We start from the raw sequence: 12873 nt of genomic DNA, 5'->3' as shown, positions 1-12873 counted from the left end.
GCATCTCAAATTCACTACAAGGGCAAGTTACATCTGCTCTGAAAGGCCCATGACTGCAACATTTAAATCCGTTCACCACAGCCCCTTCAGCGGGGGTGCCGCTGGTGGGCCAAAAAGCGGGGCCTGCAAGGTGTGAGACCCCCTCCCCGTATACTAGAACGCAGTAGATAACCAGAACACGGCATGGAACAAAATGACCGGTAACCATAAAAACAAAAATCCCCGCGCAGCCAGGGAAAGGCCAGCCAAGGCGCTGGCCGGCGGGCACCCAGGCAGGCCCAGGCCCCGCCGCGGCCGTCTGAGGGCGGCCGGGGGGTCCCCGGGACCCCGCTGCCAGGGCTGGCGCCGGGCCGGGGGAGCCGGGTCCGAAGCACCCCTCAGAGCGGGCGAGCTGTGCCGGGGCGAGCACAGTGCGCCCGGGAGGCCGCCGGGCTCCCCTCGCCCCGGGAGGCCGCCGGGCCCGGGCCGCGCCGCAGCTGCAGGCCGGGTGGCGGCGGCGGCAGCTCCGCGGAGGCGCGGGCCCGGCGGCCTCCCCCGCTGTGGCGAGGCGGGCCCGCGGCGTGGGGGAGGGAGGCGGCTGCTCCGCTCCCGCAGCGCCCCCAGCGGCCGCTCGGCCGCGCCAGCTCCTCCCCGCCAGGCGGCGGCGCGGCTCCCTTCCCCCTCCTCCCACCCAATCCCGTGCCGGGCGGAGCGCCATGGATGCCGCTGGCTGCCGCCTGCTGCGGGGCTGGGGTTGGGGTTGTCGCCGCCGCCTCCTCCCTTCTCCCCCGGTCTCCCCGCGGCGCTGAGGAGGGGTCGGCTCCGGCGACGAGGCTCCGGGAGGCTCAGGTGAGCGGCGGGGGCGGCGCAGGGCCGCTTCTGCTGGCGCCGGGGAGACGGCGCCTTTCCTGAGCCGCCAGGCCGGGTCACCCTGCGAGGCCTGCGGCTCGCCAGGAACTCGAGCGTCGCTGTCCGGGCCTGGCGGGTCGGTGTCGGCAGGCCCGGAGCGAGCGGGCCGGGGCGCTGGGCGGGGGAGGCGGCGGGTGCCGGGAGATCTCTGCGTGGGGGCTGCGGGACAGAGCGGGGCGGCGCTGCCGGGGAGCCGCTCACGCCGCCGGCTCGGCGGTGCGGGGGCGGCGGTGCGGGGGCTCCGCTTCCCGGGAGGCCGGCTGTGGGGAGGGGGCCCCGCATCCCCGCCGGCTGGCCTGGGGCCTCGCTGGGGCGTGTGTGTGCGCCTAGGCCCGGGCGGTGGGGGATGCGTGGAGCTGCGGCCTGGCCCCTTTTCTGGTGCGGCTCTCCTGGGAGCCCCGGCCTCTCGCCGTGCTCTGTTTTCTGCTCGGTGGTTCGTTTCCGTCTGGTTAGAGCCCGTCTGGGGTGCAAGAACAGCAGGTGCCTGTGTTGAGCTTGCCCCACTTTCGCTGTACCTCTTAATTTTCTTGTTTCTGTAGCTTTCCTCTCCCCCTCCCCCCCCCCTCCCCCCGGTTAATAATTTAGTCTCCTTAAGAAGTACTATACTTAAAATACGATCCCACTTGTACTGGCAGAAAGTAGTTTTGTGCAGTCTTGGAACAGGAAATACAGTCTGTAAACAGCTGGGAGGACCGTAGGCATTGTTTAAAGCACAGAAAATGAATTTAGTAGCATTTGTATTAACTTCTTACAGCGAGACTGCAGCAATAACAAAATACAGAACTGGCAAGCAGCGATTGAGTGACCTGTAGTGTCATTACAGTTCTAAACTATAAAAAAATCGTATCTGTCGTACTTCTGTCACATCTCTAAGTTCGAAGCTATTGTGAAACAGCACTGCTGATTCAGTGTACGTTTCTCCATATAATACCAATTTCTGATTCACTTTGTAGATGTGCCCTTGATGGAGTTATTTTTTAACTATTAACTCATTAGCAGCAAGTAAACAAGTAGGTAGACTTTGCCCGGATCGAGCTTCTCCCTCCTGCCTCCCCTCAATTTGTAGGGAGGCAGTCCAGTCTTTCATATTTACCTAGGAGTTTGGTAAACCTCCTTTTTTTGGAAGCTATATTTTAAAAAGAGTCAATTTTTTTCTTGTATATTTAGTTGCGGAGATTGGTTTGTAACAGTTTAGTTTTTCTATGAAAACACTCATGTTTGCTGTGTTCATAGATGTGGGAGGTGAATTTGAGCCTTAGTAAAACACAAAGTAAAGACCAAGCACATAGGTCAAAAATATCTCTTTAACATTCTAAAGGGACTTTTTTGGTCTTCAGCTTACATGTACAACTATGGCACTGGGCCAACAAATAATGTTGTTTTCCTTATATGTACATGAATTATTTGAGTTATTCTTGCATTTTTTAAAAGCTATGGGTTAGATATATTTTTTTCTGAAATAACCCAACAACCCCCTAATTCTTGAAAATGCAAATGAGACTTAAATTGTCTTTATCTTTTGACCTAAAAAGCTTACTGTCCATGTGTTTGAATGCTGTTTAAAAGATGAAAGATTAATACAACTTTCGCAAAGATTCTGCAAGTCTCAATTTTTTTGTTTAGTAGGCTTGTATTTAAAATGTGGCATTTGATGTCTTTCTGTATTTGAATACTTTAGTGAGGAGGTAATCCATCTTTCAGAAAGTTGGATGCCTATAAAGTGATACTAAAAGAAAGGGGGTAGGCAGGGCAGCACAGTTGGTCTTTATATTAACTTTTAGAATATACAGAGGGTTGTTAAGCGCAGTTTTTCTACTTAAGTTTAAATTTTGAGTTATCCTGTAAACAAGAGTAGGCTCTAAGTCTTGCTTGATTGTCAGCTAGAACTAGAGATTTATTTGCAGTGAAGCAGAACAAACTCATTACTGTTTGCTCACGTATGAAGCTTGAAAAAAAAAATTGCTGATCCAATATGCAGAACTTAATGTCAACTCAAAAATGTGCCATATGATTTAGAAAGGAGGAGATCCAAAAAGTGTAAAGACAAGACTGTGATGATAATGATATTTATTTATTTATTTTTACATTTTCTTTCTAGGTGAAAACTACGAAAGCTTGGGGCTGGCTGAAGAGAGATACTAATTGTGCTTAAGTTAGGCTGGCTTGAACAATTTAAAGAATATTTTTGGTACTTTTTAAATTACGTGGAGGCAGCTTTTTTTTTTTATAATTTAAAAAACCAACATGGCAGATGTGGACCCAGACACGTTGCTGGAATGGCTGCAGATGGGGCAGGGAGATGAAAGGGATATGCAGCTAATAGCACTGGAACAGCTGTGCATGCTACTTCTGATGTCAGACAATGTGGATCGCTGTTTTGAAACGTAAGTAGTTTTGGCTTTCATTTATGGAATGTTATTTTCCTCTTTTGGTAGCTGTATATAACATTTAACATTCCTAGAAACTTTTAGCCTCAAAAATGTTTTCACAGACTGAACTTGAGTGTAGATCACTGAAATGAAGAGTTTCTGATGATGTTGTCTGATGAAAAATGTAGTGTCCTGTGATTACCTGCAGTGCCTTCTGACACATGATCTGATTGTTTCAAGAAATGTATCCAGAGTTGCAATGTGGAAGTGTTGGGGTTTTTTGTTTTGTTTTTAATGATAGAATCTTTTTTTTTGCATTAAAACTATCATGATCAATTAGATATTTAGGCATTGATACTCTTGCAACACTTTTCTCAAGACATGTAGTAGCTTTTTCTGAGCTCTGTAAATACAAAAAAACCCCGCTGATGTTAACCCCAATTCACACACATATTTTGCCCCATCTTTGAAGAATGTTGCAGGTGATGCCACTCTCCTCAACTGCATTTGTACAGTTCATATAGCCCCTGCTGTCACCTGTGTTTATATTTCTTACAGGAGAAGATGCTGATGTAACCACTTCTATTACTTAATAATGTTGCTGTGCATGTGTTACACTACTTCCTGTGAGGGCCCACCAGTAGTAATGGAAAGGAGGTAGCAAAAGTATAAAGAATCACAACTTATAAATTGGAAATATTTTTTTTGGTGGTTGTTTTTTTTGTTTGTTTGTTTGTTTGTTTTTTAGTTTGTTTCCCCAGTTCGGATTTTGATGCTGTTGCATCACTCCTCTTTTCCATCTCTTTTTTTGGTTACTCTCACTTCTCTTTCTTTTGCATCTCAGAGTATGGCGAGTATCTTTCTGATACATTCTACTTCTTAGTGTGGGTTTAGAAGCATTTAAGAAAGTGGCTGTTTGTTACAGTGTATAATTTTATAGCACCAAAGAAGAGAACATTTTCTGGGGTTATCTTTTTCATCTTTCACAACTGCTTTTATCACAGGAAGTGTAAAATTCTCTAAAACTTGGATTTGTAGTAGTTATGTAACAGTGAGCACAGTTTAGTACACTGCTTTAGAATCTGAAATTTCCTGATCTTGGCCTTGACAAGCTTACAGGTAAAATTTTGGCTTGGAAGAGACTTATTGTAGGGAGATACATTTGGCTTCCCTGTTTGTCGCTCATAGTACTGGTATTGGTGGAGTACTACATTTTCAGCCTCAGAAAAGCTGATTTACCAACTTCTTAATTTGATGCTATAGAAAAGAATTTGGTAGTTGAGAGTGAGTTTTTATGACTAATCTAGGTGAACTTCCTGCTTCAGTGTGTTCAGTATAGAACAGAAGAATTAGTTTGTAAGGATATCTTCTGGGTATTTGAGAATCAGGAATGAAATGTCAACTTTTAAAGTATAAACTAGTTGTGGCTTTTAGACATTTTATTTAGAACAGACTTTCATCTCGATATAAATGAATTAAATAGTCCAAGGGCTTTTTTTCTTAAAATATAGATAATAACTGCTCTGTTATTGCAGTGTTGTGGTTTTAAAATAAGTTCTTATGTCTGAAAGAAGAAACATTAAAATACCATTTGGCATTTTAACTTTTGTTTTCAGCCTTGGTATGATTTAATTTTACTGGCCTTCTAAGTTGTTGATCTCTAATGTTGTAAGCTTCCCTTAAACAGAAGAGAATAAACTGCAAATTGGGAAAAAGTTATCAAGGTTCCCTGCCCGTTGAAGTGATTGTACAGTAAAGTTAAAACTGCTATTTTTGATTGTCAGCATGAGTATACTAAAGATATGGTTCCATGGTATTTGGTGAGCGGACATGGTAGGTCATTACCTTCTAAAGGGAGAGCTGCTGCTTCCCATTTTTCACTTAGTGTTTTTATTTCACCCAACCATTTTCTTGTTTCATGCCAGTGTCAGGGCTTTCTAGTTCACTAAAAAAGCAAGCTACTCTTTAAACCCACTAAAGAAGATGGCTGGTTTTCTGCTGTTACAATGAATTACAAGCAGATCATAGAAGTGTCTGATGAGCACCAGAGGTGGAACTGTGTAACTGGAAATACAGGGGAAGCAGAGAAAGGTATACACGCTTCTGTATAGGAGACCTTCTCAGGGGATTGTCTTGGGTGCCTGTGGTATCGCAGCCTGCATCTCAAGGTGACTTTATTTTGAAACTCTCTGTAAGAAATAGGTGATGTCTTGAAGTATTTTTAAAATCTTTCCAAATGACAGTTCAAGTAGCCAAAGCTGTAATGTGCTGAGAAAGTATAACTAAATTAATCCTTGATAATATTTTAAAGTTGCTTTTCAGGAACGTTTTTAAAGGAATTATTGCTGGTCTGAATAGGAGATTTACTGTGTGACAGAAGGGTTGCCAAACACATTTTTCAGGAACTAATTTTGAAAATGGTTTCAGTGTATGCCTGATTTATAATGTGGACATATTTTTCTGTTGGTAAGAAAACCAGCCTCTAGACCTCACAATTTTTTTTTTTTCTATTAAGCAAGAAGAACAGTCCCAAATTTTTTTGTATGCTGATCTTGGAATTGTTAATTACTAGTAATTATGTTGACTAAGAAAACTTTTCATCTGTGGAATTCAGCGACTGGAAGGTGGAATCTTAAAACAGTCAATTTCTTGGAGAATGAAATGTGATGTGTTTTAGGGATCAGTGACTAAATATTAAGTATTAGTCCACTTTTACGTAAGAAATTGTTTGCTGTTATGTAAGCTAAGAAGAAAATCATTTTAGTGAAGTACACCTAGTGTTTAAAAGCTGCATATGGTGAGGACTGGCAAAGCTATGAAGTAAAGCTATGAAAAATACTAACTCGAATGCTATGGGTGAATAGCGCAACACTGTTTCCAGACTGATTTCTTAGGTAGTTAAGGGTAATGCACAGTCTTACTTAACAAAAAAAGATCACAAACTTGGAGGAGAAAAAAAAGGTATTGAAATGATAGATGCAAAATGTTGTACTTCATTTTGCAGTAAAGGAGTAGGGTTACTTCACAGATATATTCTGAAGGAAATAGTGTATTTTAAAGCTATTAATTTGTTTCCATACAAGAATAATGGATATTGAAACGAAACAAGTGTTTCAGATTAAATTAGAAAAACGGAAGTAGGTACAAATGTATGGTGGTGTATTTTGTAGCCTTCTGGCAAAGTTCTAACGATACCACAACAGATTGCGGGGTATGTAGCCAGTAACAGGTAGTGGTGCCAAATAATTGACGTTTCTTTACTTCTCCCCAGATTTACATATTATAACTGATTATTTTTAGTGTTACTCATGTTAGCATTACAAAAATCAAGAGCATATTCATCTTCTGGTGATAATGAGTCACAGACACTGTTAGTCACATAGCATGAAGAATGGCTAACATTTTACCAGCAGCAAAAGCCAGTAGCTTAAATTACAGAAACTTAATGAGTAAATAGAAATGGTTCTGTTAAGCAGTTGACTTGGAGTAAACCACCTAAACTCGAGATTATAAGTATTGGTCCCAAATTTGAGTTAAACTGTGTGCTATTAAGTCAGCTTTAACAGGATTTTTAAGTAAGCCTTTTATATAAACATAATTGAAATCATATTTTCAGTGTTTAGATGGTTACAGGTAATTTCAAAGACAATGTAGAGATTGTTTGTTTCAATATAGCCCTTTTCCACATAGGTGTTTCAATTTATCTTTTTTTTGCCCTGTCTGATTGTTTACTTATGCTGAAATAAATGAAAACTCCTCAAATCTGGGTTTTGTGTTGCTATTTTCATTCCCTATCTGCCAGAGTAAAAGTGTTTAGCAAGGAAGGTGTTATTTAATCATTTTTCATTATTACAAAGAAAAATTGTTCTACAAGGCAGTAGTATTACAAGTAAAGTAAAACCTGAGTAAAACCATGTCTATGCTGAACAAATGAAATAGGCTTTACTAATGCTCAGAAAGATAAATTATATCTTCCCCATTGGCGGTGCCCTAAGTCGCCTCTGTGTATTTAGCATTAACAGATTTGATCAGCATAGAATTATCAAGAGTTACCAGCTTATTCGACAAATAAACCCCAAAATTATATAAAGGATTGGAGTTTAGGGTGCTAATGTGTAAAATAGAAACTCTTTCAGTTTATTTTTTTTTTTTTAAAATCAGATTTATTTTAATTAAAGCTTGTCCTTTCCTAAGGATATATTTACTAGGGAAAAGGTATATCTTTACCTTGTACTCGCTAATATGTCATAACAAGTGTAAGAAGATAACTCTGATGAACCAGGGATTGTGTTGATGTGAGCTAGTGAGACCATGGTAGGATAATGTGGAGCAGTTTAACTTTATCTCCACCTGATTGTTTAAAACTACAGGCTCTTGTATTTATCAGGATTGCATTACTCCAATAAATCAAACTTAGATATATATAGAAAAACAGTTTTTATTGTAGAGGTAGGGATGGGAATCTGAAGTGGTGTTTTTCAGGCCTGTTTTTAAAGTTTGGGCTGGCTTTAAAATCATCTTTGTAATTCAGACAGTGGTAAAGCACCATGTAACAGATATGACAATTGTGGCAAAACTGACCGGCTGAGAGGGCAGCTCTGTCGGTATCAAGGTGATTTCATGTTGTGTGGCCTACAGATTTGCTTGTTTTGTTATTTTAAGGGGGGAGAAGTCAGGCCATTATTACAGTTTTGTGCTGGAGTGCAGCCATGAGTAAACTAGGGTGAGTATTGCTGTCAACAATAGACTAGAGTTTTCGTTATTATTAACCATGCAAAGCATACGTTCTTAATGAATTATTGGTTTGGACTAATACAGACATCTCAATAAATGAAATTTTGAAAGCTTTACAATGGCAAGACTCATGTGATTTGAAAGACATTTTTTGTCTTTTAAATGAGGTCGGAGAGTGTGGCAGCAGGGAAATGCCAGCACTGAAGTTATTGAGTCTGTGGACTCCAGTATAGTAGGGTCTTCAGCGTCGTATAGAGAGCTTTTATGAGATGGAAGTAAGGGTGTGTGCTGTATTTTTCAGGGAACTATCTTGTTACAGCATATTGTTTAGAACTATTTCTGATTGTTAAGGTTATTTTTTGTTGTTGGGTAGTGGTTTTGCAGTGGTAAGAGTTTTAACACGTCTTTCTGGTTGCTCTTTGTAAAATTGGAATTATGGCCTCATTGTCACGGGTATTACGGAGATTAATTAGCCTTGTCTGGTCATTTTGAGAATCCTAATGGTTGCAAAGACCGGAAGGGAAGATTAGGTCATCTAAATTAACATCTTCTCTTCTGTCATAGGCCCTCATATTTTACTCTGTTGTTACTGAATTGAGTGTCTTGTTTGATACTAACTAATAATAACTAATGCCTCCAATAGGGCATCTTGCCTAATTTTACCCCGTTTTGCTATTTAGTCTGCTGCCTAGTTGTCGTCTTGAAATTGGCTTGTCCTTTTCCATATGAATTGGCTGGACTGCCACGTTTTGTGGTGGGTGGTCAGTCCAACCTTTCTTATTGGATTAAAAGTCAATACTGCTCTTGCTGTGAACATACTCCACACAAGGACCAGCTCTTGATCTTCCTCCCCCTCTCCAGTTCTTCAGTTTCAGAGTTTTTCGGAAATATTTTCCAGTTTGCTTTCATCCATGCTGTTTATAGTAGCATAACTTACTCTTAGTTATACATCCCAAATTTAGTTAGATGTTTCCAAAACATTGTGCAGGAAGTGTGGTTTTAGTTATTTATCCTCAGAGTTGCTTTCCAAGATATGATTGCATGCTTCTTGTGTATGGCTTGATGTATTACATAGGCTAAGATCTGTAACTTGGCATTTGTGTGTGTTAAAACACATTTTGTTTAAATGAGCTTATGCCTCTGAGTAGTCCAGACAGTTCTGTGTAACTCATCACACTCTTTGTCACTATTTACTAGTCTGCATGTTGGTTTTTTCCATTTTTTTTTTCCAGTAGAGTATCATCAAGTAGCCTTTGATCTGTTCAGGGTTTTGTGTGTGAGATAAAATTGAAGGGATTCTTGCAAGTACTAGGCAAAAGATAGGTGCAGAATTTTAAGGCAGCGAGTTAATGACCTTTTGCAAGATTCCATCTCCTTATAGACTGGGTGAGAGCAATAAAATAGATGTTACAGGAATTTCAAATAACAGGCAGGCTTCCTTTCTTGAATAACTGTGCTAGTCAAATTATTTTAAATATTGGCCTCTTATGAAGAGGCTATATAAGAGGCATAGACAGTGTAGATGTTCGGTAGATTGGTAATGGGGAAGTGGAAGTTTTCTTGTTTAAGTTGGTTCTCTTTTTGAGCACCTGGAAATCCAGCCAAAGCTACTGAGGAGATGTTTGTATTTAGGTAATCTCACAAAACCATACTTTTGTTATAATTGCTTATTTCATTTTGAAACTTTAACAAACTTAATATGTGCTCAAATCATTATGTTTGCACACTTGAGGTTGCTACTAATGGAAATCATAGGCAGAAATATCTGTAGTTTCAAGTTCTTCAATTTATTTAGCTATCATGGACCAAGTTTCTGCAAAATGTTTACAAAATCCTGGAGACGGAACAAACATATGTAGAATTACTACCCTGAGGCATGACATATCTTTTATAAGATACTGAAAAATGAAGAAGGCATCCCAGCACATCCTTTGTAAATTGAAGAGCAGAGCTAACCATAATTTATTTAGAAATGGAGAAATTACCTATTCTGCAGAAGCTGTTTCTTGTGCGCTTTTTCTTTCATTTTACACAACTGATATTTATTGTATGTGTGGTTGAATACTCAAATGATGTGTTCTCTCTTAATAGTGAACTCTCAGAAGAGGGTTCAGCTGTCTGTCCTTTATTTAGGTAAAAGGAAGTTTGAAAGTGCTGCTAAATGTCAAATCTGATTTCTAAATTAATTTCTTTTTCTAATAATGCAGTTTCTGCTGGAACAGATAAAGGATGGAGTTGTTTATTCTCTACCTTTATTTTGTTGGCGTGAGCTATGATTGCAGTTGAGTAGAGATTCAGAGTTGTAAAAATTTTTAATATTTTATAATTGTAAAGGTTCCTAAATTAGCAGTTCATTTTTAGTTGCTTCTTCCTCGTACCTTTAAGATATAGTGTGGTATTTCTAAAGTCTTGCGTATAAGTGGATGTGGTTTGGCCTTTATTTGTTCTGTAACAGGATTGTAAGAAAAGAGTGTACAATGTTTTGGAAGTGGCTCCAAAAGAATGCATAAAGGCAGTGCAGGGGTGTGGGCAATTCTCATGTGGATGATCTTGATTACTCTGCTGATGTTTTTGGTTTATATGTGGAAACAAAATGGTATTTCAGCAAAAGAAACAATAGGGGAAAGTCTGAGATCTCCACCCACAGAAGAGTAGAGACTGTAGAAAGGAAGAACATTAGTTACCCAAAAATAAGTTGGAATTACTGTTGCTTTAAGAACAAATCAGTTCTGCAGGGTATCTGTTCTTTGAAACTTTACAGTTGCATGACACGTTGTTGTAAATATTTAACTGGTATATTTTCCCTCAAAAAACCTTACTAATGAGGTTTCAATATTTCCGATTCTAGTTATATAAAATTATTAAATATTGAATAATTATTAAATAGTGTAGGCACATATAATTCCTTGTTTTCCCACTTTTAACTGGTCTTAGCAGATGATATGAATTAAAGATCCAGCACAAGTGCTGGCAGGCAGATGAGCTTGGGTTTCTGCCACAAGTCACATGTCTTGGAGCAGGGGCCTGAAGCCAGGGCTGCGTCACATGCCAGGGGCCCTGTGTCAACTGCATCCAGCGGTTACTCTGGAACTGAGTAACACACCCTCATGCCAGCAGTAGTTGCGTTAACCATTTGGGGGATGAAGTGGGGTTGTCTTTTTTTTTTTCCTTCTTTTGGGTTTTGTTTAAACACAACAGTAGGCTTTACCGTTATTGCTGTTTTAGCTAAGGCTTTGAAGTGCATTTGACATATGAAGTGTAAGTACAGAAATGGGTTTACAGTGCCTGTTTTTACTTCCTTTTACTTTTTTACTTTTTTACTTTTTACTTCAAGCTGTAAAATCGGCTGAGTCACTTCATTTGAGTTTAAGAGCTTAGCACTGGCAGGAGCTTATTGCTGTCGCTATTTAAGAATTCTACATCCCTATGGACACTCCTGTTCCTAAAGAGGGGATGAGATGGGGGGGGGGTGGGGTGTAGGAAAGGATTCAGAAGTGTGTCAGTATATGGCATGTGCTGATTATAATGCTGTAAGTGCTGTAGCAATATATTAATAAATTCCCTTAGCCTTTCCTGACACCTTGTCAATTCAATTGTGATATTTGGCAAATGTTTTTAGATCAATTACATTTTCTGCAAAGGAAGACTGTATATTAAAGAATTTGCATATCATGGTCTTTACAATCTAATAAACTCATTTTAACACGGAAAGCATGAATATATTTTTTAATAGAAGTTGTGCAGAATCATTGATTATTTTTTTTTTAATGTGGTTTAGTTCTTTTCTTGCTGTTAGTACAGGGAACAGAGAATGCTCTACTACACTAATCTGAATTGATTAGAATATGAAGGGTAAATATTGATAGTGAATAGTACTTATTTCAGACTTGTAAAAAATTATTTACAAACCTGTCTTCCAGCAAGGCCTTTGAGACATGGCAAGCGGAAGACTTGCAAGATGATAAGTAGCAGAAGCTCTTATCCTAGGAGTACAGGAATGAAGTTGGGTGGACATCCAGAGAGACTTACAGTATTATCAGCAAGAGCTTGTAGCATTGGTTGCAGAGTAACCTCATTAACTCACTGAGTCGGTCCCTAATCGCTCTTCTGAATACTCTTCTAAAGTACTTGAGGAAGTGCCCGATATGATGTTAATATAGCTTCTTAGAAATGAAAACCTAAAAAGATTGTCCTTTAATTTTCATATTCAGTAGGACAGGTGCCTAAATAGAAACCTAAACTTTGGAGGTAACTATTAACGCCTATTGGCCATTATTTTCTAATTTGAAAGAAGAAAAACCATTAAAAAATAGATACATTTTTCTCTATTAGCACAAATTCACCATTATCTTTTTGTTCATTCCACTGCAGATAGGTCATTGTGAACGGTTCTCCCCTCCCATCACCGACTTTGAGGATAAAGCAATTTTTTTTTGGTCACAATTTCTTTTTTTCTGAGGTACATTACTACTTTTAGTTAATACGTGGTCTAGGTAAAAGCAACATGGTGAAACTGGTTTTGATATTGGGATGTTTTAAGTTTAGAAATTATGCACTTCACTTTTTTTTCCCTCAGTGGGAGCTGAAGCCTGCAGTGATGAAAGGTTTATTTGTGGTGTTTTCTCTTGGAAATCAAAAGCATTGTCTGTCAGTAGATGGAAACATACTAAAAGCTGGACAGCAGTTGCTGTCCTGTCACATCAGTTTGTTCAGAGCCATCGTTCTGCCCTCAGTCTCCCTGCTGTCCCAGGAAATTTTGGCAGCCTTGTTTTTCTCACGTAGATGGTTTTCAAAAGGTGAGTCCAGCGTGCAGCCACTGTGGTACAGACACTCCTGAAATGCTTCGCTTCACTACCTGTCAAAGTACGTTTTAGTTCTGAGC

General features: G+C 40.1%; 1 protein-coding gene across 9 annotated transcripts in view; it reads left to right on the top strand.

The window, feature by feature from the left end:
- Positions 1-658: 658 nt before the first annotated feature.
- Positions 659-12873, top strand: part of HECTD1 (HECT domain E3 ubiquitin protein ligase 1) — a 64677-nt gene continuing 52462 nt past the window's right edge. For 6 of the 9 annotated variants that reach the window (XM_037394962.1, XM_037394956.1, XM_037394955.1 and 3 more), the window contains exons 1-2: positions 660-828; positions 2987-3272. In XM_037394962.1, the coding sequence (XP_037250859.1) occupies positions 3133-3272 (140 nt within the window). In that variant the 5' untranslated portion in view covers positions 660-828; positions 2987-3132. Of the gene's footprint in view, positions 829-2986; positions 3273-12873 lie in introns of all 9 variants that reach the window. The other 3 variants (XM_037394961.1, XM_037394960.1, XM_037394953.1) reach the window with 1 other exon arrangement.

The sequence above is a fragment of the Falco rusticolus genome, chromosome 7 (genome assembly GCF_015220075.1).
Source record: "Falco rusticolus isolate bFalRus1 chromosome 7, bFalRus1.pri, whole genome shotgun sequence".
NCBI classification, from domain to species: Eukaryota; Metazoa; Chordata; class Aves; order Falconiformes; family Falconidae; genus Falco; species Falco rusticolus.
Note: the sequence above shows the minus strand (reverse complement) of the source record. Positions and strands in the feature narration are given on the sequence as shown.